At 41.0% G+C, this 26,764-nt stretch overlaps 1 protein-coding gene across 1 annotated transcript in view; it reads right to left on the reverse strand.

Annotated features, from left to right (window-relative positions):
- Positions 1 to 1,011: 1,011 nt before the first annotated feature.
- Positions 1,012 to 26,764, reverse strand: part of polg2 (polymerase (DNA directed), gamma 2, accessory subunit) — a 31,487-nt gene continuing 5,734 nt past the window's right edge. Inside the window, exons 2-9 of the mRNA XM_085963879.1 lie at positions 21,268 to 21,907; positions 14,584 to 14,713; positions 13,397 to 13,502; positions 9,461 to 9,634; positions 8,357 to 8,497; positions 7,661 to 7,741; positions 6,069 to 6,169; positions 1,012 to 2,007 (exon numbers count right to left, since the gene is read on the reverse strand). Of these exons, the coding sequence (XP_085820005.1) occupies positions 1,851 to 2,007; positions 6,069 to 6,169; positions 7,661 to 7,741; positions 8,357 to 8,497; positions 9,461 to 9,634; positions 13,397 to 13,502; positions 14,584 to 14,713; positions 21,268 to 21,775 (1,398 nt within the window). The 5' untranslated portion in view covers positions 21,776 to 21,907 and the 3' untranslated portion in view covers positions 1,012 to 1,850. The remainder of the gene's footprint in view (positions 2,008 to 6,068; positions 6,170 to 7,660; positions 7,742 to 8,356; positions 8,498 to 9,460; positions 9,635 to 13,396; positions 13,503 to 14,583; positions 14,714 to 21,267; positions 21,908 to 26,764) is intronic.

Below are 26,764 nucleotides of genomic sequence, written 5' to 3' on the forward strand. Positions count from 1 at the left end.
GAAGGGTGCGGGGAGAAACAAGTAGAGGGCAAGATTACTGCGCTGAGTCTCAACATTTAAATGGAGGGACTTTCCTAATTGTGTGTAGGCTAAATGAGGAAGAACATCACAGTTATTGTTTACTTCTATTATAAATAATTAGCTGAAAAAGTTTATTTCTTCACAATTTATAAATTACACTTTTTTCTCTCTCATCTTAAAAGTTGACAATGAATTCAATTTATTGAAGAGTCCACAAACATATGAGTGACTTAAACTTGATAATTTTTCCACTTCATCTTCACATGTGAATCATTAAGAATAAAAAAGGTCAGATCTGTTAAGTCCCATTTTTGTTTAAAAATGCATCATTCTTTTTCATCACCCCAACTCTGTTTCCACTGCCCAGATAGTGGGGAGGTAATTAGCTCCCAGACCTCTGGGAATGCTGTTAAGTGTGCAGCAACTCAACCCCAGGCTTTTCCCTCCCTCCCCACAAGGAGATAACCCTCACCGGAAAGCACAAGAGTTTAGGGAACTTAACGAATTTCCTACATTACAACAGTGACTGCACTTCAAAAAGTACTTCATTAGCTGTAAAGTGCTTGGGGACATCCGGTGGTCGTGAAAGGCGCTATATAAATACATGTCTTTTTTTAGGGATGGAAGTCAGGAGTGGGAAGGAACTGTATCATGGCAACAAACCACATCCTACAATTCCACTCAGTGTAGATTCGTGCACTAGGCTCAAAGACGGTTCAGTTGTTAATCTCTTAATTAATCCAATTAGAATCTAATTTAACATCTAAAACTAATTTACTGTATTATTTTTACAACTTCACCTATGCCAAAATATGAATAGACCAACATGTTCTCTAATCATCCATAAAGCACATTCCCAAGATTTCTGCAATTTATTTGCAAGATGTTTCTAAAACATTGCAAGAATGCTGAATTTTAGTTATTTGACAGACGCAAGTAAATGTACTACAGCAATGAGCACTGAAAATGAATCAATTTCGGATCAGAAACTTAAATTCAACATTCCTCTTTAATATATTAAATTTGATATGTATGCCACACACTCCTTAATTAGACATTACATTCTGTGACTTAGTCATGCCTGTAGCTATACACTTCTAAAACTAGATGCAGGTACAGAATTTGTAGACCCCCATTTCTGTACCTATACCATCACCAAGGGAAATGGCTTTGCCCTGACTTTCCATGGACAAAGCCACAGGAGAGCCATTAGTGTAACAATGATACTGGCAGATCTGATTGAGATTCTAATGTTATAAATTCTAATTCAAGATTCAACACATTGCAAGTTTGTTAACAATCATTTTTATCAGGGCTTGGTCAGTGCATAGTTTATCAATTCCCTCCAACTTGTTTGGGTTGTTTGAGATTTAGTATGAAAATTTACTGTTAATCTGCTGGTATATTGAATTCAAGTATCAATGTACTGCACCATGGTGCACAGAATTTAAGCATCAACATGCTGTACCACGAAGCAATGAGACATGGGTTTACACGTGATTCGCACAGGAAGGGTAAAAAAAAATTGGAGTCAACCTACACTATAAAAACGTACCTCTCAGCAGCTAGCACAGGTTGATTGGCAATGAATACATAAATATGAGGTTGTTTGTATTAAAAAAAAGCAGCTACTGAAAAGGCTACTTGTATGCATAAGTGTATAAGCAAGTTTCAGAATGCAGTTAATGACCCAAAAGGTCATTTACATTCTCACCACAAAGCCAGATTGCTTCAGATTAGTTAATCAATGTTATTCTAAGCCTCATTAACTATGAGTGCACATATTTTTACAAATATACGCACGTCCAGGAAATGCATAACCATTTTTCTCAGGATTCCTGAATGTACTTGGTGAGAAAGTCTCTCACTTCTGAGATGTGAGCCATTTCTTTCATAGTAGTATCTCGGTTCCTGAGCTGTACTAAGCCATTCTCCAGCGTGGCGTCACTGATGACAACTGTAAAAATCACACCCATCTCATCATACCTGCCAAAAGAGAAAATCAAGTAACTTTGATACAGTATGTGCACACTTGCTAAAGATATTGCTTGACATTTGCTTTGAATTTTTTTATATGTAAAATAAAAGAATGAATCACTGCTAGGAAACTGAAGGGCTGCTCCTCAGTTGGAGCCTGGAGTTTCCCTTCATATTCTAACTATTATTCAACTTTCATCGTAAACCAGATGCATCTTTCTCCTGTTTGATGTGGCAATTTAATCAGGTCACAAATTATACATTTTCCCTCTTGAATGGTATGATGCAATTATTCCACCACAAAAACAACTCCCAACCCTCTGACAGTGAATAACAGAAAGCAACGAAGGCCAAAGTTTAAAAGCCATCAATTTTAGGAGAATACTTTAGGCAAACTGGCGCAACTGTTTATAATCTCATCTTCACCCAGCGAAGAAAGAAAATTGCTGTTTCCAGTTTAGAGTGAATAACTGATCTTTTTAAAAGAAGAATTAAAGTATTTCTCTTGTTATAAAAGGAAACAGTCTTACATATAAAATGCATTTTATTTGTAAGTATTGCTGTGCCTGAATGATTTAGTATTTTCTGTGCTAAATTATAGGGAAAGGAAAGTCAAAGGAAGATCATTCTTCGGTTCAAAGTACTACATATTTTTAAATAGAAATGTCTATTCTTTTTCAAAAACATCAGTTTTATTGCCAATATTGAAGATCCTCAAATAGTGTTTTCCTCACTGCTAAACAGCTCTGATAACTTAACTTATTATTAGAACGATCACCAGTGGAAGAGGGTGCAACTTCAGACCAGCCCAAGAACTAGAGCTGTCCAACCCAACAAACCATGCTACAGGCTGGGAAATTTGAAGCCCCAGTATGTTTGAGGGACCTGGCAGTTCCAGAATGACTCTCAGGCCAGTGTGAAGACACATGCTATTCGCAATGGGGCCACTCCAGGGTGTTACTTATGATCATCAATGGAGCTGCCAAGCTACAAAGGAAACACTACTGAAGGGTTTCTCATATCAGCAGTAAAATTGTTTACAATTTTTTTTTAAATGTCTGCTACTTTCTTCTACAAAAAGGTAAGTTATTTGAACCAAAATTAATCTTAGACCCTCCATTCTATTGAGCATAGCACACCGATGCTGTAACCTATAGATACAAGTTTGTGTCTGTGATGTAACCTATAGATATAGGCTCATACCTATGATATGCACCAGCAAAAATGAGATACTTCTCCAATTTGCCTGTGGACCAATCTGGTTAGTGTCCTAGTGGCTGCCTCAGAAAGTCACCACTAGAAGCTAAGGGTCAAATTACTGAGCACCATGTTGGCTACAGATGGTATGTGGCTCAGGAAGGAAAAAGAAACATTGGGCCGGATCTTGCTGAGCGGGGCATCTCGCGGCATGCCCGGTTAGACTATTTTCTGCATCGTTCAGCTCAAAAAATGTTTCTGCCGTAACTTACTGGAAATGCGAGCTAATAACAGTGTGGCGAGGGCAACGGTGCATCTGGGACCTCAGTGAACAGTGGGACCAACAGTCTATCTCCTTAACCAATGAGATTTATGGATTGAAAGAAAAAACAGGAACGACTGAGAAGGAGAGTGAATTAGAGTGGGTGAATTAGTCAAATCAGGTACAGAAAGAGAGGAAATTAAAGATTGGATTGAGAGAGAGAGAGGAAAAAAAAGACAAAGGAAAAGTAAGATTGGCACTGCATTAACAAGTATCACATAGTTAAAAAGATACTTGCGCTATTACCAGATTGAACTTTTGTGGCTTGTTTAATGGGCAAGTAATGTGCAAATTCAGCAGGTTTTAAAAAATAATGGGGAGGCGAAGAGCAAGATGCTGTTTGTGCAGATTTGCAACTCACAGCGTATCCCTTAATCCCCTGAATTTATTGGCCAATTTGTAAATTAATAAATGGAGTGTTTCATTAAGACGTTATGTTTCCAGCAAGGTCTGGCCCAATAGCTTTTAACGTTTTCTGTTTTGCTGATTCTTCTAATATTTTTGTTTGAACTGAATGGGGGGCTGCGAGAGAAAAACAGTTTGTGATGAATTATTGAGCCGAATAGTTAGGAGCAAACCAAATTAACAAAGTTAACCGAAAGAAGGGCAAAAAGTCAAAAAATGGGATTGGGCAGAGTCAACATGGATTTATGAAAGGGAAATCATGTTTGACAAATCTGTTAAGATTTTTTGAAGTTGTAACTAACAGAATAGATAAGGGGGAAACCAGTGGATGTGGTGTATTTGGATTTTCAGAAGGCATTCAATAAGGTGCCACTAAAAAGAGGTTATTAAACAAAATTAGGGCTCATGGGATTGGGGTAATATACTAGCATGGATTGAGGATTGATTACAGACAGAAAACAGAGTAGGAATAAACGGGTCATTTTCAGATTGGCAGGCTGTAACTAGTGGGGCACCGCAAGGATCAGTGCTTGGGCTTCAGCTATTCACAATCTACATCAATGATTTGGATGAGGGGACCAAATGTAATATATCCAAGTTTGCTGATGATACAAAGCTGGGTGGGAATGTAAGTTGTCAGGAGGATGCAAGGAGGCTTCAAGGGGATATAGACAGGCTAAGTGAGTGGGCAAGAACATGGCAAATGGAATATAAAGGAGAAATGTGAAGTTATCCACTTTGGTAGGCAAAAGAGAAAAGCAGAGTATTTTTTAAATGGAGAGAGATTGGGAAATGTTGGTGTTGAGAGGGACCTGGGTGTCCTTGTACACGAATCACTGAAAGGTAACATGCAGATACAGCATACAAATAGGAAAGCAAATGGTATGTTGGCCTTTATTACAAGAGGATTTGAGTATAAGAGTAAAGACGTCTTACTGCAATTATTTAGGGCCCTGGTGAGACCACACCTGGAGTATTGTGTACAGTTTTGGTCTCCTTACCTAAGGAAGGATATACTTGCCATTGAGGGAGTGCAACAAAGGCTCACCAGACTGATTCCTGGGATGGGGGGATTGTCCTATGAGGAGAGATCGAGTAGACTAGGCCTATATTCTCGAGTTTAGAAGAATGAGAGGTGATCTCATTGAAACATACAAAATTCTTACAGGGATTGACAGGATAGATGCAGGGAGGATATTTCCCCTGGCTGGGGAGTCTAGAACCAGGGGTCACAGTCTCAGAATAAGGGGTCAGCCATTTAGGACGGAGATGAAGAGAAATTTCTTCACTCAAGAGGGTGGTGAATCTGTGGAATTCTCTACCCCAGAGGGCTGTGAAGGATTACATCGGATATACGGCACAGAAACAGGCCATTCGGCCCAACCAGTCCATGCTGGTGTTTATGCTCCACTCGAGCCTCCTCCAGTCTTTCCTCATCTAAATCTATCAGCATAACCCTCTATTCCCTTCTCCCTCAGATGTTTGCCCAGCCTCTCCTTAAATAGATCGATACTATTCGCTTCAATCACTCCCTGTGGTAGCAAGTTCCACATTCTCACCACTCTTTGGGTAAAGAGGTTTCTTCTGAATTCCCTATTCGATTTCTTGGTGACTATCTTATATTGATGGCCTCTAGTTATGCTCTTTCCCACAAGTGGAAACATTCTCTCTGCATCCACTCTATCAAAACCTTTCATAATTTTAAAGACCTCTATTAGGTCACCCCTCACCCTTCTTTTTTCAAGAGAAAAGAGACCCAGCCTGTTCATCCTTTCCCGATATGTATATTCAATCCGAGTATATTCAAGCCAGAGATTGATAGATTTTTGGATATTAAGGGAATCAAGGGATATGGAGATAGTGCAGGAAAGTGGAGTTGAGGTAGAAGATCAGCCATGATCTTACTGAATGGCGGAGGAGGCTCGAAGGGCCAAATGGCTGACTCCTGCTCCTATTTCTTATGTTCTTACAAAGGGAGGCCTGGGGTTGACACACAAGTGACTATAATAAATTGCTTGATTTTAAAAAGGATTTGATCTGAAAAGACTATATATAAACCAAGGCATTTTAAAATTACAAATCAAGTATTTAATTTAAACTATCAAAACTATCCATTCAATTGCAATGGCAAACAAGTACTACTTACTTTATGGATAGCTGCTCCAATGATGTGTGCATGGTTTCCAAGTAGCCAGGCCACACCGTGATTCTTTTCTCTAACATCTCACGGAATAGCCCCTCACATACCTAAAAATAATAAAAAACTGGAATGGCAAAAAGCAAACTAGAAAAACTGAATATCTGAAATAAAGACCAAAAATGCTGAAAATACACAGGTCAGTCAGAATCTGAAAAGAAGAAAGATTACAAGAGAAGAAACAATGGCTGTTCACCCCTCCCCTCTTTCTTTTGATCAGTCCTGTAAAGAGCTCACCTGTCTTTCCCTTCTGGTTCTGACAAAAAGTCTCTACCCAAAACAGTAACCTATCCTTTCTCTTTTTAGATGCTCATGTGTATTTCCATTATTTTCTTTTTAATGAAGTAGTAAGACTGGATCGGCACAGTAGCTGTTTAGATTCATGTGACTTTTATCAAAACACAACCAATTAAGATCAAACTGTTTCTTAACTCTGTACCAAACATTTCAGAAATCCACCAACACCACTGGACTGCTCACCCACACCTCGAGCTCTATTTGCAGAGACCTGCATGGTTCACTTTTTATTTAAGAAAAAATGAAAATTATCAGTAGGTTCTCCAGTGGTCATGCAGGATTGCCTGTTTTCATAAGTCCTTGACAATTTTCTAGCCACTTAGCTTGCTTTTGGTTCGAAACTTCCTATCTCTACAGTTCTGATTTGCTGCTGTTTTAACTTCAATCCAATCAAATCAACAAAGTGTTACAACAAAAGTGATAAGAAACATGTGGAAGCTATATTTATATATAACCGCATATATATCACAAAATATTGATGTCTGAAGTGTATACGACTGCAGTGGGGCTTGAAAGATTACAAAATTATTTTATGGTTTCTCAAACTATTTTAGGTCTTTGAATTTTTACTGGTTACTGCTCAAATTAATCCATAAATTGGTACAGATGTTAAATGCACAGTTTTAAGCACTGTGTGCTGCTTTAAAAATCTCCACTTACTGCAAAGTGGCCAGTTCATGTGACCGATCCATAATAGACCTTTAAATTTCAAATTAGGAACAGATTGTTTCTTAATGATTTGAAAAGTGGCAATATTTGGCAGAGTTACTATTTTCATGGCACTTTGATGTTTGCTAGATTTGCTTTATTTGGAAACACAAAAGGGCAGTGTCTAAATTGAATTAGTGAATTTCAAAGAGCAATTAAAGAAATATAAAATTTGTTCCAAATATGTATTTTGTAATACCTAGGATTACAAAAATACTTAATTGACTGAGCAATTTATATTCCATTTTATATAAACTATTTTATAGTGCATGTGACCCACAGGCTGTTGATGGACCATTAGAACATTCAGGCTCCAAAAGCACACCTAGCATAAGGTCCTCAAAGATGAAAGCTTTAGTGTTGAACACAAAGCTGTGGGATGACTTCAAACATAATTATAAAATTCAGATACCCCAACAGATGTTGCAGTGTCATGTGACTGGTAGCAGCTTGGTTTGAACAAAACAAAGCAATTCAATTAAAACCATCAATGGCATATTTTCATGGCTTTTGGAGTTCTTCACAAAAATACACACCTGACGCAACTCAACTGCAGGTCCCTTGCCCATGTTCAAACCCACTTTAACCGGAGCTAGAAATGGATGGAGCTTTAGCACCTAAAAATGCAGCAGACAGATCAATGTTAATTTCAGCTATTTTCAAAGCAAAGATTAAACAGTCTAAAAGATTGCTAAACAATAGCATTAAATTAGCTTACTAAATAGCACTAGTACAATTAGTGGCAATGGAAAATAAACGGCCCAATTTACAAGGTAAACAATTCAAAACTAACTCTTACGCACTGCACTGCTAAAGAAAACTCTCCTGCTGACTTATTTTTGAAAATTGCCTTCAGTGCACACCTGCTTTTGTAAGATTCAGTAATACTTTTGTTAAATTTAGCTGCATCAAATGCCTCCGGACTACTGGTTCCTGTCGTCTAGCGGTTTTGTGGTTGTAATGTACTATCAAGTCTGTAATATCACTGAAAACAAAATATATACATAGGCTATGATGTACGCTGTATGGTCTAAGTATCCCTAACTCTTATAACTTAATCTTGCAGAGAAGGCAGCCGATTCAGGGCAAGTTGCTTACCGTTGTCATTTCAATAAAAACTGCAAAGCAGTACTTTTGTTCAAGTTTCTCCCCGATTTTCCACACATACAAGAATGGATGAAAAACAAACCCAGTATCTTACTTTAATACCGAGCATTTTGCATGAAACATACCTTTTTTTGGTTGACTCTTAGTTTTGAATCAACTTTCTCAGTCAGCTGCAGTGAATCAAACAAAAAGGCCATCACTCCTCGGTCTAGATTCCCACTCACTGATAGAACATGTGGAACAACAGTCTTCCTCCCATCTCGAACCTTTCGCGAAATAAATATATTCTGATAAGCGCAGATATATTTGATCTAGTATTTGTTAAGCATTGTTTACCCCACCCCCAAAATCTTGTCTTTTGCTCCCCTCTTCTTCTGAAATCTCTCATTCTTGCCATGATTAAAGAAAAGAACTTCCGTTCCTATAGTGTCTTATCATCTGTCTCAGAAATATCCCAAAATACTTCACTTAGAATGAATTATCTGATGTAATTACAGTTATGTGGGTAAAACGTGGCAGGTAATTTGTGCACAGCAAGGCTCCATAAACAGCAGTGAGATGAATGACTGGTTAAATTGTTTTTAGTGGTGTTGGTTGAAGGGGGAATGATGGTCAGAACACCGGAAGAACTCACTGCTCTTCAAATAGTGCCACAAGATCTTTAAAAGTCCATCTGAGCCACTGGAACAAGCAGATAGATCCTCAGTTTAAGTCTCATTTCTGACAATACAGAATTCCCTCAGTACTACACTGAAGTGTCAGCCTAGATTATATGCTCAAATCATGGAGTGGGGCTTGAACCCACAACCTTGACATAAAAGTTAGTGTGCTACCAACTGACCCAAGTTGTATAGCTCCATAGGCCTGCACCCAAGAGGACATTCATAGCCATTGTTAGTATCAGCTTCACAGCCGATCCAAATTCTGTTCTAACTTGTGATCCACACACATGCAGTTTCCAGTTGGAGTCGCTTAGAAAAGAAATCAGAGGAGCAAACCCCGGCTAATGTTTCCCTCTTTAGCCCATAGTAACTGCTACTCTTGGTAAGATCATCTAATTCAGCAATTATGGATAGTTACTGATTGGAAGATATCCAACTTGAAAATTATAACAGCCATTTTAAACAATTGTTTTTAAAATCTGAAGCTATTCTGTATAGAATTTATCATTCTTCTTTGATCACACCTCTTACATTGCAAATAAATAAACGCAAAGTTTGTACTCGTACTTGTAAGTTTGATTTATTTCCATGGTGCTGAAGCACAAGTTCCTTGTCTCCCAGATTTAGCAGCGTCTCAACTGGTTCTTTTCCCCAAGGAAAACTGAAATACAGTGCAGTTCCTTTAGTTCCATCATTATCCTGGAAATCACTGGCTGTAAAACTGGATGGATTTTTGGCAAACTACAAGACAACCAAACAACAGTTACAGAATAAAACTTGGGAAGATATTAAACAATTAACAACCTGGTTCTTCTCTTTTTCCCACCTCATCCCCCAATGCAAAAACAAGTAACAATGGGAGAGAAATTCGTTAGCGCCCAACTAAGAGCACAAAATGGGTGGAGCAACTGCAACACCCACACCAAGGTGTCAACCAGAGCATTGCCTGAAATTGGTCCTCGAGCCTCATTACCATGAAACTGGCCAATCGAGCATCCTGATGCAGCTTGCCAGTCGGGCCCAGAGCAACATCAGCCAGCTCGGACACAAGCAGTGGCCCTCAGGTAGTTCCTGCTAGGGGGCGCGCGTGGGCCACAGTATTCCAAGTGAGAAAAAGATTACTTACCTTGTCTTTGGCGGCCTCCAGCGGTTCCTTTAAGGACCACTGGTTAGGCCGCTGTAGAGCCTGTAAAACTGGTCAGAGTTTGGGTAATGCAAGCTTTGCCCAGTTTTTGACCAATTTCAGAGCAGAGTCCTTAAACAGGCATTTGGCCACTCATTGACATTATGCAAGGGGCCTAATGCTGTTTAAGGAGGCCGCCTGGGATGCCCAAATATGACCCGAGTCAATATGGTGTCAGACGTATTTCAGGCACGGGTTGTTGTGCTGAAAAATTGGTTATTTTCGCCCACATTTCACAACTGGAAAATGGGACTAATTTCTCCACCATTATTGCCCATAAAACTTCTGAAAAGAGTGTGTTAGGAAATTATTTCAATTAATGTACTTGCTCCATTGGACAAGAAGCAGAGAGAGAAACCAAAGAGGAGTCAATTTGAGTGCTAGGTCCCCGACAGAGATTCAGAGATTAGGCCTCAGGAAACAATGCTTAGTAGATGCATTTTGGACAGAGTTGAGCAGGTTTATGGGCATTTTGAAATGTTATTGAAAAAAAATGACCAATGTAATTGGTTTCCCTTCTCCTTGCTAAGAAATTTGTATACAACATCCAAATGTTTTCTGATTTATTTGACAGATGCAACTTATTTATGAATGGCAATTTTTTGAGATAGCAAAATAAATGTTTGTGTTTCCATTAGTTACTTTTTAATGAATGTGAAATTTTAGCCATCCAGAATACTTTGCATGCTTTGAACATGTGATTGGCACAAAACATTTACTTAACTAGTTTTATGAATCACTCAATTAATGTACTATCTATCCCAGGTATTCAATTTCACTATATATGGACATAATAGGGGAGAAAGATGCTTTCAACACTCAGCTTACTCATTGGAACATTGCAGTTTTTTTTTTTATTCGTTCATGGGATGTGGGTGTCGCTGGCAAGGCCAGCATTTATTGTCCATCCCTAATTGCCCACGAGAAGGTGGTGGTGAGCTGCCTACTTGAACCGCTGCAGTCCATGTGGTGAAGGAACTCCCACAGTGCTGTTAGGGAGGGAGTTCCAGGATTTTGACCCAGCGACGATGAAGGATCGGCGATATACTTCTAAGTCAGGATGATGTGTGAATTGGAGGGGAACTTGGAGGTGGTGGTGTTCCCATGCGCCTGCTACCCTTGTCCTTCTAGGTGGAAGCGGTTGCGGGTTTGGGAGGTGCTGCCGAAGAAGCCTTGGCGATTTGCTGCAGTGCATCTTGTAGATGGTACACACTGCAGCCACGGTACACCGGTGGTGGAGGGAGTGAATATTTAAGGTGGTGGATGGGGTGCCAATCAAGTGGGCTGCTTTGTTCTGGATGGTGTCGAGCTTCTAGAGTGTAGTTGGAGCTGCACTCATCCAGGCAGGTGTAGAGTATTCCATCACACTCCTTACTTGTGCCTTGTAGATGGTGGAAAGGCTTTGGAGAGTCAGAAGGTGAGACACTCGCCACAGAATACCTAGCCTCTGACCTGCTCTTGTTGCCACAGTATTTATGTGGCTGGTCCAGTTAAGTTCCTTGTCAATGGTGACCCCCCCAGGATGTTGATGGTGGGGGATTCGGCGATGTTAATGCCATTGAATGTCATGGGGAGGTGGTTAGACTCTCGCTTGTTGGAGATAGTCATTGCCTGGCACTTCTGTGGTGCGAATGTTACCTGCCACTTATCAGCCCAAGCCTGAATGTCGTCCAGGTCTTGTTGCATGTGGGCATGGACTGCTTCATTATTTGAGGAGTTGTGAATGACGCTGAACACTGTGCAGTCATCCATCAGCGAACATCCCCATTTCTGACCTTATGTTGGAGGGAAGGTCATTGATGAAGCAGCTGAAGATGGTTGGGCCTAGGACACTGCCCTGAGGAACTCCTGCAGCGATGTCCTGGGGCTGTGATGATTGACCTTCAACCACCACAACCATCTTCCTTTGTGCTAGGTATGACTCCAGCCAGTGGAGAGTTTCCCCCCCCCACCCCCCAATTCCCATTGACTTCAGTTTTACTAGGGCTCCTTGATGCCACACTTGGTCAAATGCTGCCTTGATGTCAAAGACAGTCACTCTCACCTCACCTCTGGAATTCAGCTCCTTTGTCCATGTTTGGACCAAGGCTGTAATGAGGTCAGGAGCAGAGTGGTCTTGGTGGAACCCAAACTGGGCATCAGTGAGCAGGTTATTGGTGAGTAAGTGCCGCTTGATAGCACTGTCGATGACACCTTCCATCACTTTGCTGATGATTGAGAGTAGACGGATGGGGCGGTAATTGGCTGGATTGGATTTGTCCTGTTTTTTGTGGACAGGACATACCTGGGCATGGAGCCGCCTCCTCCTGTTAGTTGTTTAATGGTTCACCACCATTCACGACTGGATGTGGCAGGACTGCAGAGCTTTGGTCTGATCCGTCAATTGTGGGATCGCTTAACGCTGTCTATAGCATGCTGCTTCTGCTTTTTAGCATGCATGTAGTCCTGTGTTGCAGCTTCCCCAGGTTGGCACCTCATTTTTAGGTATGCCTGGTGCTGCTCCTGGCATGCTCTTCTACACTCCTTATTGAACCAGGGTTGGTCCCCTGGCTTGATGGTAATGGAAGAGTGAGGGATATGCCGGGCCATGAGGTTACAGATTGTGGTGGAATACAATTCTGCTGCTGCTGAAGTTTACATCACTTCCTTCCTGAGGCCACTGTTCTTATGTGCATCATAGTACAGGAAACTTCGCGATATCCGGCACCGACAGGACCAGCATGATGCCGATCTATGAAAACTTCCGGACAGACCAGCGCTAATGTTGAAGGATACGGAGGTTTTCATCTCCGTATCCGACAACAAACACTGTTGCTTAGCAACAGCTTGTAAACAGTCGGCCCGTACCTTGGAAGCGTCTCTGTAGCTTAGCAACAGCTTCAGAGAGGCCTTCCAGAGACGGACTTTAAAAAAATGCTAGGAGAAAAAAAAAAGAAAAACAACCTAACAAAACGGCTGCTGATTTCTGCCGTTAGATCGAGGTTTCCGGACATACAACCTCCGGATAAACCAAAGTTTCCTGTAGCTGATAATAGAGGTGTTGTTGGAGACTTTGCTTGTCTACCCTCACCCATAGTTACACATCAAGGATACAAAAGCAAGTTCACATTCATCAACGGCTTTTACATATCCTGTGTGGTGTCTAAAATATTGAATTTCCATATCTGGCCCATCATTCCTGCAGCTGGCACAATACCTCAAAATACAGTATGAAGTTCTGTTTTGCACTATTGCTAAAATTAGTGCGATTGACTGAATAGCCCTAAAGAGAGAAAAGCAATCTGAAATGAATTGTGTTTAAGTAAATCAGTGTTTCTTACCTTCCTCCACCACAGTAAACGCTGGCGCACCCAGTAGTCTAGCCATTGTCCTGAAGTCCGAGGAGAGCTAAACCATACTAGTGATGCCACTTCCACCTCTCCTGTTCTTTAAAATAATGGGAGATTCAAACTATTAGAGTAACAAGAGAAATTAACTTGTACTTTATATTAGAGCTCTTTCATTGAACTCACATTTTTTCTTCACATCTTCTTCTTCCTCCCTACCTTCCATCTCCTTCCCCAAATGTTGCTTTAGGAGAGGCAGCAAGATATTTTTCTTTAAAACAGTGAATTCAGATGACAGGGGAATCAATTGAATGGAGTCACTAACTTTCACAGCCGATACTAAAATAGGAGGCATAGTGCATAACTGTGACGACTAAAGGAAGATGCAAGGGGATTTTGAGAAGATGATGATGATAGAATTCAATGTTAGTAACATGCAAGCTGGTACATTTTGGTAAAAAAGCTATTACAGGAAACTTTCTGGTATCCGGCACTGACGGGACCGAGCTGGTGCCGTACCATCAAAACTGCCGTAGAAGCCAGCGCTAATGTTAAAACATACGAAGCTTTTGAGCTTCACAAACCTCAAAACAGTCGGCCGCAGCTTAAAAGCGTCTCTGTAGCTAAGCAACAGCTTCAGCTAGACCTTGCAGAGACTGACTGGAAAAAAAAAAGCAACGAGAAGTAAAAAAAAAACTTATAGGAAACGGCTCCTGAATTTTGCCGGTAGATAGAGCTTTCCGGACATTTAACCTCCGGTTAAACGAAAGTTTCCTGTAATATACTTTGAATTGGGAAAGCTGGGTGCTGTGGAAGAGGAGCACGATTTGGCAGTTTATAATACATTAAAAGCAGCAACTCAAGTGGATAAGGCCATAAAAAAGGTAAAGTACTGGGCTTAGGGCAAGAAGTATAGAATATGAGAGTTGGGATACAAAGGTGAATCCATATAAAACCTTAAGACCCCAATTGGGCGTTCTGTGCACAGATTTGGAGTCCAAACTATTGGAAGAGTGTTGAGGCAATAGAGAGGGTCAAGCACCAATTCACCATCATGGTATGAGGAAATTTTTTTTTAAACCAAAATTTTGCTTTATGTTCATGATTAAGTGATGCCATTTTACAGTTGATGAATTACTCAGTGAACAGGAATTTACTGTATGTAGAATTGAGTTGCTCACCTTACCACATTGCATGCAGTTGGGTATTTAGCAGCAAGAATGGGATGATAACACACTCCGATCTCAGCCAAACCAAAAGGTAACTTCCTGTTCACAAGGCTCAAAGACTTAGTATATTCTTGAAAGGCTCCTGTAGATCAAAAGAAACAGATGTGTGCTTCAGACTTTTTTAAAAATGTGCTATATATTATCTATGATAAGATTCTATAGATAAGACCTCTTACAAATTGTGGCTAGCTTTAACTTTGAATACAAGACAAGTAACAAATTAATGACATTACATATTATGTACATCAGGTATCCCAATACATGTCCAGTACCAGTCTTAACCCATATCAACTGCTAACCACCTCTACAGCACACACATGCACCCCAAAATCTTTTCTGCCACTTATATGCCTAGTTCCCCATCATCCTTGGTACGTATGCCCATATTTTTAAGCATCCCCCAAAAACACTTTCACCTAGAAAGTATGCGTCGCATAAGATACAAATACAGACACTCCTCAGAAGGAAAAATGACCAACGGAATTGGTTCAAAGTTTAGCTAGATAGTTCCGCACAATTGATATTGTATTGCACAATGCAGCTACTATTTTGAAGCCCAGTTTTATAAAGTTCAAATTGAGTGTGTGCACCTTTACATTTAATCCTGATATACAGCCCATCCTAGCTCATTCATACAGAAAGAACCACAATTCCCACATCATAACCATTTCCTAAATGATTCCAGAATTTTTGCCTCCACTATTTTACCCAGAACTCCATTCCAAGTGTTGATTATCCTTTGTGTTAGAACAGTATCAAGATCAAACCATCTGACCTCAACAGAAAATGCATCAGAAGCAACAATTTTCAGTTTTAGCTCAAGTATGCTGCACCAAAGAGGGCTCACCCAACCCATAGATCTTCTCAAGGAGAGTTCTTCAGCTTGCCAATGTCACAGTGAGTTAAACAGTAAAGGCCAGAAAAGGGACGGAAATTTCATTAAAATATATCCAGACATTGACTACCCTGTCATTTTTGCTTATCTAACAGCAGCCAGTTCAAGAATTGACTGCTTGCTTGCTGCCACCTCTCTTCCACCCCAACCCCACTCTATTGGTGATTGTGTTTAGAGGGACATGATATGGAAGAATTTAAATGAGAGAAAAAAAATTAAAACAAGTACCAACAAAAACAAATGTTTTACCTCAGCATGGCAGAATGTGGGTTTCAGGAGCAACTTGCTGTTTGAGTTTAGAATAAGATTACAGCTCAACCAGCAATTGAATAAAAAAAGAGCAAGACTAAACAATTTGGTCAGAAAGCTCTTCTAGTACCAAAACTCATGTTAGAATTTAACACGTTAGTATTTTGAAAATCCCTCATTTTTATTCTCTACTAACCTGGAATTTGGAGTAAAGACAAATATGGAAGCTAATTATTTTTCATGGATAGTTTGTTGCCAAACATTTTGCATTACAATACAACTACACCAAACTATAGTCAGCATGGATGCAAGGTGGCAGGGAGAGTTGTCTCAGAAATTAAGCAAAATATTGACATGAAAAAGTTACTAGTTTCATGATTTTAAAATTGCAGAAGTACCTCAGAATCTAACTCCCATTTCTTAATGCTAACAATTTTAGAAATTTTCACATTTGCAACATTGTAGGAACATGGGTTCCTAACTAAAAGACTGAGTTCTACTCAGGCGATCAAACAAAACGAACTTTAATGAAACAAACAGGTTTTAACAAGAAACTGCAGGATAACATCGAATGTAGGTCTGCTCTCTTCGGAGGCTCCATGAGGGCTGCTCCGGCGGTCCCGTGGCTGACGTCATGACGTCATCACGTTTTCCCGCCAGTGGGGGATCACGTGATGAACGGCGTAACGTCATCACGTTTTAGCCGCGCTGTTAAAGTAACCACGCTCTGTACAGTTAAACTAACCACGCTCTGTACAGTTAAACAGCATAAATAAAGATACAGACTCAGGCTGTAGCCAACATGTTGTTAAAGGAATTATATACAAACGATCTGAGTCCTTTGGTGGCTCCGCCACAACATCATATTTTTTTTTTATCTGGATCAAGAATTCTGAAATGAATTACTATTCAAGATATTGGATAATGGTAATGCTCAGAGGGTAGATAGCTACTGCGACTCCTGGGAGCCAGTGTTAAAAAAGGTCTCTCTTACAGACTCTGACTGATAATGTCACGTGTCATCTGGCCTAAATTACAAACCAAAAAACCTGTGTTAATCTGTGGTCACACATCAAGAAATGACAGCCTCCACTGTGAGGGAACGTGTTGCCTTTCCGTTAAAGAAAGGATAGCAGAGTACTACTGAAATGTAGTTTTGCCTTTCAATCATAAACACCATTCCTATAACTTTACCCAGAGAGTGGTTAGAATGTGGAACTCGCTACCACAAGGAGTAGTTGAAGCGAATAGCATAAATGCATTTAAGTGCAAGCTACATAAACACATGAGGGAGAAAGGAATAAAAAGGATATGCTAATGGGGTTAGAAGAAGGGTGGGAGGAGGCTCTTGTGGAGCATAAACACTGGCATGGACTTTGTTGGGCTGAATGGCCTGCTTCTGTGCTGTAAATACTATGCAACTATATTCTATGTAGTTCACCCACTGGCACTTCAAGTAGGGCCAATGGATAGCAATTGGTAGTGGGAACCCTGCTCAAGTTTCCCATTCCTAAGCCAGAATACTGAGACCAATTGTGGCACATCTATCATTGCCATGACTGAGATAAGCCAACTCAGCACAAACCAGTGACTGAGCTTGGGACTTTCTTGGTCTGTATAGCCCAGAAGGTGACTTTACCTCAAGCCAGAGACAACTTTTCTCTTTTGTTCTTCATAAGCCTTAATTATGTTGCCCTCAGATGTTCTTTCTCTTCCCCTCATCCTCAGTTTTGAAATCAAGACATCACATATATACCAACTCATTCTTTCCCTTCTCATATACCTCAGTCTTTCGTCCCTCCTACAATTTTCAGACTTTTAAAAACCCAAGATTATCATCACATAAGCTAGACTTCCTGATTTTCTATTCTACTCTTTTCAACTTGTGTTTCTTAAATTAAAAAACTGAGTTTATCCTGTAAAGGTACAATCCTATAGCTCAATTTCTATTAAAATATATATTTTTTTAAATCACAGCTGATGCGACTGCAGGTCGAGATTAAACAGTTCAGTGCTGCCATCAGCTGGTACTGTACTGGTACTTTTTTGTAAGTTGTTTTATTATTTCCCCACCCGTCCTTTCTTTAAGCTCCTCACTGCGAGCAGAACCAATATCCGAAACTTGCCATTGAGGGAAACTGCATGCAAAATCTCACATCCTATTACTCTTATAGTTCAGCGTACACCGTTGGGATGAAATTAAGTAATTGAAAACCCTTTCCTGGTGCAGAGAATTAACACTATCTTTTCACCTCTAGAACTTAGATTCAAATTCAGCTCGTACTCATGAATCAAAATCTTATTTCTTGTTGGACATGTTGGAGAGTTAAGGGTTAATAATCAAATTAAGAGTATAGTAGCCATAACTAGCCGGTGGACCACAAGAGAACAGAACATGAATAATCAGGATCTATTCCACTCCAGATGCCTGCTTATCAACTGGAATGCAAGGGAGTGCTGGCTACAACAAACATCGACCATGAGTGATTAATGTAGAATAACATAACTTTGAAATATCTCAAAAAAGGAGTGAGCAGTCCGACGGTCTGTCTGCACACGTAATACCATCTTTGTGGTAAACAACCAGTGTATAAAGAGGGTGAAGTTGCAAGGCTAAGTCAGGTAGTTGGAGAGAGAGAGAGAGAGAGAGAGAGAGAAACCCAAATTGCTACCCTTTGTATTGTATGGACTGATCATCTATACTCTATGAATGAAGTCTGTTCTGTATACTCAACTGTCTCGTGCTTACTCAAAGCACTTTGCAAGAACCACAAAGAGAAGGAGGTTGACTAACATTTCTCTGCTGCATAGGTTTGGGCATTCAACATGCTGAAACAGACCTCTGCAGTCAAACCTTCAGACATCTTCACAATGAAAACCACAAGAATAATAAAATCTCAACAGGTGAGCTTCTTTATCTTCAACCTGTATGTGGGGAGAGTTATTTACAAAGGAAATTTTATGTTGCCTCACATGCACAAACACCTATCATTCTTAATAGTCACCAAATCAGGCTACTGAGAAATCCACATAGGTAGAGTTCCTATTGACCCAATGTGAAGTGTATACACTCTCCTCTCTAGGGACTACTCACTTACCCTAGTTCAAAGGGCATAGGCATAGCTTAACAAGAGCAATTCCACAGTGACACCAATCACCCCACTCCCCCCAAATGCAGACTGCAGGTATTAATTCAGCTTAAATTGTGCAGCTTACCCACACAGAGCATTGGCAAACTTCCCACTGTTTCTCCAGCTGGGACCATCTTATTTTGAGGGGAATTGCCTTGCATTGTTATTGGAATGGAGTGAAATGAACTCAAACTCCCAGTGACAGATATGCCCCTCCAAGTCCCATTGATGAAAAGATTGGCTGGAGTAAGAGAGACATGCCTCCCTCGGCTATTACATAGTCAAGTCTGCCATAGAGAGCGGACTTAGTTACAATCTTCCATCCCACATATTATCACTTTCTCTCAAATTACTATAAGACAGAAAACCAGATAAAAGTAGACCTCCTTGGGGACACTTCCAGGTATTCCAAGTGTAATGTAGCCAAGTTTGCGGATGATACAAAGATACGTGGGAAAGCAAGTTGTGCAGAGGACTCAAATAACCTGCAAATGAATATAGACAGGCTAAGTGAGTGGGCAAACATTTAGCAGATGGAGTATAATGTGCGAAAGTGCAAGGTTATACACTTTGGCAGGAAAAATAAAAAAGCAAATTATTATTTAAATGGAGATTACAAAATGCTGCAGTTCAGAGGGACCTGGGGGTCCTTGTGCATGAAACACAAAAAGTTAGCATGCAGGTACAGCAAGTAATCAAAACAGCAAAGGAATGTTGGCCTTTATTTCAAAGGGGTTGGCGTATAAAAGCAGGGAAGTCCTGCTACAACTGTACAAGGTATTGGTGAGACCACACCTTGAGTACTGCGTACAGTTTTGGTCTCCTTATTTAAGGAAGGATATACTTGCATTGGAGGCAGTTCAGAGACGATTCACTAGGTTAATTCCAGAGATGAGGGGGTTGACTTATGAAGAAAGGTTGAGCAGGCTGGGCCTATACTCATTGGAATTTAGAAGAATGAGGGGTGATCTTATTGAAACATAAAAGATACTGAGGGGACATGACAAGGTAGATGCAGAGAGGATGTTTCCCCTCATGGGGAAATCTAGAACGCGGGGGCACAGTTTTAGAATAAAGGGTCACCCTTTTAGAATTGAGATGAGGAGGAATTTCTTCTCCAAGGGTCGTAAATCTGTGGAACTCTCTGCCCCAGAGAGCTGTGGAGGCTGGGTCATCAAATACATTTAAGGTGGAGATAGACAAATTTTTGCAAGATAAGCGGTTGAAGGGTTATGGGGAGCGGGCGGGGGAGTGGCTTTGAGCCCAAGATCAGCCATGATCTTACTGAATGGCAGAGCAGGCTCGAGGGGCCAAGTGGCCTATTCCTGCTCCTATTTCTTATGCTCTTGTCTTTACCCAACCCTTTAATACTATGAATTGATCATTAGATAAGTGACAAGCGCAAGTTCGAGTTCTCACTAAGCAAACAGCAGGTACAAAAAGAGTGTAGTGAAAGTGGTCTAAAAAGTGGTGTCTTAAACCACACAGTTGAATTCTGGGAACCAAAAGGGCTAATACTACAATTCTGAGAAAATGAACCCTCGCTCTCAACAATGAGACAAACAAGAGTCTTATAATTGCAGAAGAAAACAGGTCTGTCGAGGCCATTGGATATATGGGCCATGGTGTCTGGCCAGATAAGGAATAATTGGAAATTTCCCCAAGGAAAGCTATTTTTATCTGGTTTACTGTCTTAATAGTAATTTGAGACTGAGAAAAAAAAGGGAGTTGAACAGCTTAGCAGCAGCCAGACCTATCATTAACTAATTAAAACGACCATTATAAGTCCTTGACATGTATGTCCAAAGTGAATAACACCCAATAGTGAATCCTTGTGACAGAATGGAACATGTCAATTGTTCAAGCCACAGAATCGGTGGAACAGGAGTCTTACTTTGTGAAATCAAATGTATAAAAGATTGCGCTTTTGACAGTCAAAATCAGTACTGAGAAAGGTTTTGAAAAGGTTTAGGTTTCAGAAAATCTATGAGATATAAGCCAGGGATTCAATCACAATTCCAACTCATATTTTACCTATGCAACTTTAGGCATTATTGCTACCAGCCTCCCATCATCCTACATAAATGCAAAGTCAGCATTGCTTAGTGCAATTATTGCAATATTGTCAGTGCTGTAACAACTTCGATAATTAGTAACACAACACCGTACCTGTTGTGTTGGATAAGCCACACAGCTTACCACAGTTCAAGAGACAACAAAGGGGGAGGAGAGATAGGTGGTATAAACTGACATTTTTTTAATTAGTTACATTTTCACTTTATTCTAGGATAAAAAGTGCTGCACTACAGGGAATGGAGTGGGAAAAACAGTTTAAACTAAAAACTAATGACGCTATCGTACCTTGCAAGAGGTTAGGACGTAGTATGGTGCTCTCCTTCAATAAGTCTTTTAGTGAAGCAACAATTTCTTCCTTATTCAGGTCTTTGTTGCCTAATGGTACTTGCAATGCTGCAGTCTCTATCAGCCTCACTGACCTATTGTCTGAATTCTGACATCCCATCAACCTATGAGGAGTCTCCACTCCAAATACCTGCTCTCTAGATAATACCACGGAGTCCCACCACTTAGTGGCCAGGTTCTTCTTGAGTTCCATTCCCAAATGTCCATAATTGTACCAACCATTGACGAGAGCGTCTCGGGTAATTATATCTCCAGTTATAAAATGCCTACTCTGGCAAAGCTCAATCAGTGTTTCAGTAAATCCAGAAAGGTCAAAAGTAGGTTTAATGTATTTTCTTGACACCAGCCAAAGGCCAAGGATCTGCCGATCTTGTGGAAATATTTTATCGGAGACCTTCCATTGCTTCAGGAATGACCGAACAGGAAGTTTCATAATCATTAATCCCATGATGGCGAGGTTTATTCATAAGGATTCACAAAGGTAGAAATGTACTGTAAAATGATCCAAGTGATTTGCTGTCATATCTGAATTTTTGGCATCAATCATACTGGCAAGAGTGGTCTTAATGTCACAAAACATCTGTAGTAAAATAAACAAAATTTGTAAATACAAGTAAAGTTTATACACAATAATAAATACATTTTCCCCCTTTCCCAAAACCTTGCTCGAGTTATTAGTACATTGTTTAAAACAAAACTACAGGTTCTCATATTCGTCACTGCTATGATAATTAGAAGGTTTTTTTATCGTCCCTCCACGAGTTCAGTGATTAAAATTACTGTAAAAGAAAGACTTGCATTTATATAGCGCCTTTCACGACCACCGGACACCTCAAAGCGCTTTACAGCCAATGAAGTACTTTTGAAGTGGAGTCACTGTTGAAATGTGGGAAACGTGGCAGCCAATTTGCGCACAGCAAGGTCCCATAACAGCAATGTGATAATGACCAGATAATCTGTTTTTTTTTAAAGTTATGTTGGTTAAGGGATAAATATTGGCCAGGACACTGGGGAGAACTCCCCTACTCTTCTTCAAAATAGTGCCATGGGATCTTTTACATCCACCCGAGAGCGCAAACAGGGCCTCGGTTTAACGTCTCATCCAAAAGACAGCACCTCCAACAGTGCAGCACTCCCTCAGAACTGCATTGGGAGTGTCAGCCTAGATTTATGTGCTGAAGTGGGACTTGAACCCCACAACCTTCTGACTCAGGCAAGTGTGCTACCCACTGAGCCACAGCTGACACTGTACAGTGCAGTTCTATGCTACAAGTTTATTAATTTGTGGTTTGTAATGAGTTAGGTAATCTCAGCTAAGGGCAGCCAAGGCTATAATTTGTCATGGCATACCTGGGGCGGGGGTAAAATATCATCCAGGGTTCCCACTCCTAATTGATATCCAATGAACTATGTACCATGTTGGAAATTATATATGTGGATATCAGGTGAGGAAGAAATCAGGCTTAGCTGTGATGCCCCTAGTGACACGTATCTAGGCTCACGCATAAAACATTCACTTAGGTGAGGTATACAATGGCTGCCAATGTTGATGTGAGTATTTGCAGGTCGCTATGGAGAAGCCTTGTACACATTCGTTTAAGTAGCACAGACTTAAGCCAGTTTTTCAGAATATGCATGACAGCCATCAGGAACAGGAACGGTGGCAGATTTTCCCCCACCTTCGACCAGGAATTTAAGAACCACTGCAGTGCCCGCTATCATCCTGTCTGAAATCAGTTAACACATCATAGAAGAGAGGCTGAATACCTGATTTTCTTGTTCCCTATGGTTCACTAGTATACCACACAGTGCATTTATCCAGCCATCATGTGAACCTCGTTATACTGACTGGCTGCAATCTTTTCCGTCATGCCACACTGCTTGTCTGACATACAATACGGGATGAGTAGAAATTTCCTCCAACTAAATATTGGGAAGACCCAAGCCATTCGGTCCCCGCCACAAACTTCCTGGTAACTGTCTGAGGCTGAACCAGACCATTCACAACCTTGGTGCTATTATCTGACACCGAGATGAGCTTCTGATCACAGATCTGCTCCATCACCAAGACCACCTACTTCCACCTCTAACGTTGCCTGACTCCGCCCTTGCCTCAGCTCATCTGCTGCTGAAACCCTCACCCATGCTTTTGTTACCTCTAGATTTCACTATTCCAATGCTCTCTTGGCCGGCCTCCCAACTTCTACCCTACATAACTTGAGATCATCCAAAACATTACTGCCCATGGTATGCTGATCTGCAGGTTATTGAAATTGTCAGCAACACCTCTATAAAGCACCATGAGATATTTTATCTACATCAAAGGCACTATATAAAATACAAGTTGTTGTTGAAGGCATAAATTGCCATTTAAAAAAGTAAGTGGAACCCTTGGTTTTATATATAGAGACTAAACACAATAGGAAGTAGGTAATGTTGAACTTGTATTTAAAGAATGGTTTTGGGTGCCCCATTATGGGAGGAAATAAAACCAATGGAAAGGGTACAGCATTGCTGTTACCAAGGATAATGGTTTAGAGTTATTGAGATATGAGAAGTTAGGTCTTTTTTAAAATATAAATGGAGCTGAGAAGGTGGAGCAGTGATTTGACACAAGATCAATAAGCAAATTGTGAGAATGCTTCCACTGGTCAGCAGGACAGCAACAAGACACAAATTGATCATAAAAAGAATTAGAAAAAAAATCTTTATACAGGAGGACAGCTAAAATGTGGAATACTCTGCCATAAATTGTTGTTCACAGTACCACAGTATAATTACAGCTGAGGAAAGCCATTCAGCCCAACTTAATTCATCAACCCAGAAAGATCCAGTAGTCCCTGCATTTCAGCATCCAATTGTTCAGAAGGTAGTGGGTTAGGTTCAAGTTCAATCACAGAGACTTGAGCACATAATCTAGGCTGACACTTTAGTGCAGTGCTGAGGGAGTTCGGCACGGTCAAGAGCTGCCATCTTTCGGATAAGATGTTAAACCGAGACCCCGTCTGCCTTCCCAGTTGGACATAAAAAATCCCATTGCATTATTCAAAGAAGTGCAGGGGAGTTCACCTTAGTGTCCTGGTTAATATTTATCCCTCAACAGCATCACAAACAGATTATCTGGTCATTATCTCATTGTTTGTGGGACCTTGCTGTGCGGAAATTAGATGCCATGTTTCCCTACATTACAACAGTGACTACACTTCAAAAAAAGTACTTCATTAGCACTAAAGCACTTTGGGACATCACATGGTCGTGAAAAGCATAATAAAAGTGCAAGTTCTTTCCTTCTTAAAAGATTTTCACCTCCACTACTCTTCATAGAAGTTTAGTCGCTACCCATGTTGAGCCCTCTTTGTTGAAGCAGAATGCACAAGCTCTTTTGAAAGAATTTAGATAATTACTTGAAAAAGAAAAACATTAGAGCATATATATGAAGCAAGCAGGAGAGTGGGTTTAGACTAAGTGGCTTATAATGATGAAAAAAATACCAGCATAGGCTTCATTGGTTAAATGGCCTGCATCTGTGTTGTAACATGGCATGATTCTATTAATAAACATTAAAAATGCCTTAATACCGTAAAAAGTACAGACTGCATTAAAATTATGTAACACAGGCTTGTAGTACAAACATATCAGCTCATGGAATATAAACTTTTCACAACATAAGCAAAGCTGCACCCAGTTTATTTTCCGTAAAACATGTCATCCCGTGGTATACGAGTTCAGTATACAGTACATCTCTCAAATGGGTCACAACAGCCATTCCAAAACACACTGAAAACTTTCTCCCCCTCCACGCTTCATCTCCCCTCCACTCCATCCCATCAGTCCCATCCTTTTTCACTCCCGTCACATCCTCCTTCCCCCTACCATCCTGTCCCCTTTTCCCACTTCACCATCCCCTTTTCTCCCCTCATCCCCCTCTCACATCTTTTCTCCCTCCTTCCCCCTCATCCCTTTTTCCCCCTTCCTTCCCCCTCCCATCCCCCTTTCGCCAACCTTCCCCCTCACCCACTTTTCCCCTCCTTCCCCCTCACTCCCTTTACCCCTCCTTCTCCCTTTCCCCCCTCCTACCCCTCACCCTTTCCTCCTCCCCTCATCCCTTTTCCCCAATTCTTTTCCCCCTCACCCCCTTTCCCCACTCTCATCCTTTTCCCCCCTCCCTCATCCCCTTTTCCCTCTCATCCCGTTTTCCACCTCACCACCTTTTCTCCCCCCTTCCCCGCTCACCCCCTCACCACCTTTTCTCGCTCCTTCCCCCGCTCACCCTTCCCCCTCACATCCCCTTTTCCCCCTCCTGCCCCCTCTCTCACCTTTGTCCCCCTCACCCACTTTCACCCTCTCACTCCCCTTTCCCCGTCCTTCCCCCTCTCATCCACTTTCTTTCTCCATCACTCATAGAAACATAGAAGATAGGAGCAGGAGTAGGCCATTCGGCCCCTCGAGCCTGCTCCACCATTCAATGTGATCATGGCTGATCATCCAAATTCAGTACCCGGTCCCTGCTTTCTCCCCATACCCCTTTAGCCTTAAGAAATATATCTAACTCCTTCTTGAATATATTTAATGAATTGGCCTCTACTGCCTCCTGTGGCAGAGAATTCCACAGGTTCACCACTCTCTGGGTGAAGAAATTCCTCCTCATTTCTGTCCTCAATGGCATACCCCTTATCCTTAGACTGTGACCCCTGGTTCTGGACTCCCCGACCATCGGGAACATCCTTCCGGCATCTAGTCTGTCCAGTCATGTCAGAATTTTATGTTTCAATGAGATCCCCTCTCATTCTTCTAAACTCCAGCGAGTACAAGCCCAATCGACCCAATCTCTCCTCATACGTCATACCTGCCATCCCAGGTATCAGCCTTGTGAATCTTCGCTGAACTCCTTCCATGGCAAGAACATCCTTCCTCAGATAAGGCGACCAAAACTGCACACAATACTCAAGATGTGGTCTCACCAAGGCCCTGTACAACTGCAGCAAGACATCCTTGTTCCTGTACTCAAACCCTCTCGCTACGAAGGCCAACATACCATTTGCCTTCTTAACCGCCTGCTGCACCTGCATGTTTACCTTCAGCGACTGGTGCACAAGGACACCCAGGTCTCGTTGCACTTCCCCTTCGCCCAATCTATTGCCATTCAGATAATAATCTGCCTTCCTGTTTTTGCCACCAAAGTGGATAAATGTGAGGTTATCCACTTTATATTGCATCTGCCATGCTTCTGCCCAATCACCCAACCTATCCAAATCATCCTGTGTTTTCTCGGCATCCTCCTCACAGCACACACGCCCACCCAGCTTTGTGTCTGTAATGCATGTACCTTTAAGGGGGGGAACGACTTTTTACAGCTCATGTATACTGTAGTACCGGCAGTGACCACACCTGTATATAACGCTAAGTAGTAATCTGTACAGATCAGTTGCAGTCTGAG

This window comes from Somniosus microcephalus, chromosome 21 (genome assembly GCF_052327205.1).
Source record: "Somniosus microcephalus isolate GS21.2 chromosome 21, FLI_Smic_1.0, whole genome shotgun sequence".
In the NCBI taxonomy this organism is placed as follows: Eukaryota; Metazoa; Chordata; class Chondrichthyes; order Squaliformes; family Somniosidae; genus Somniosus; species Somniosus microcephalus.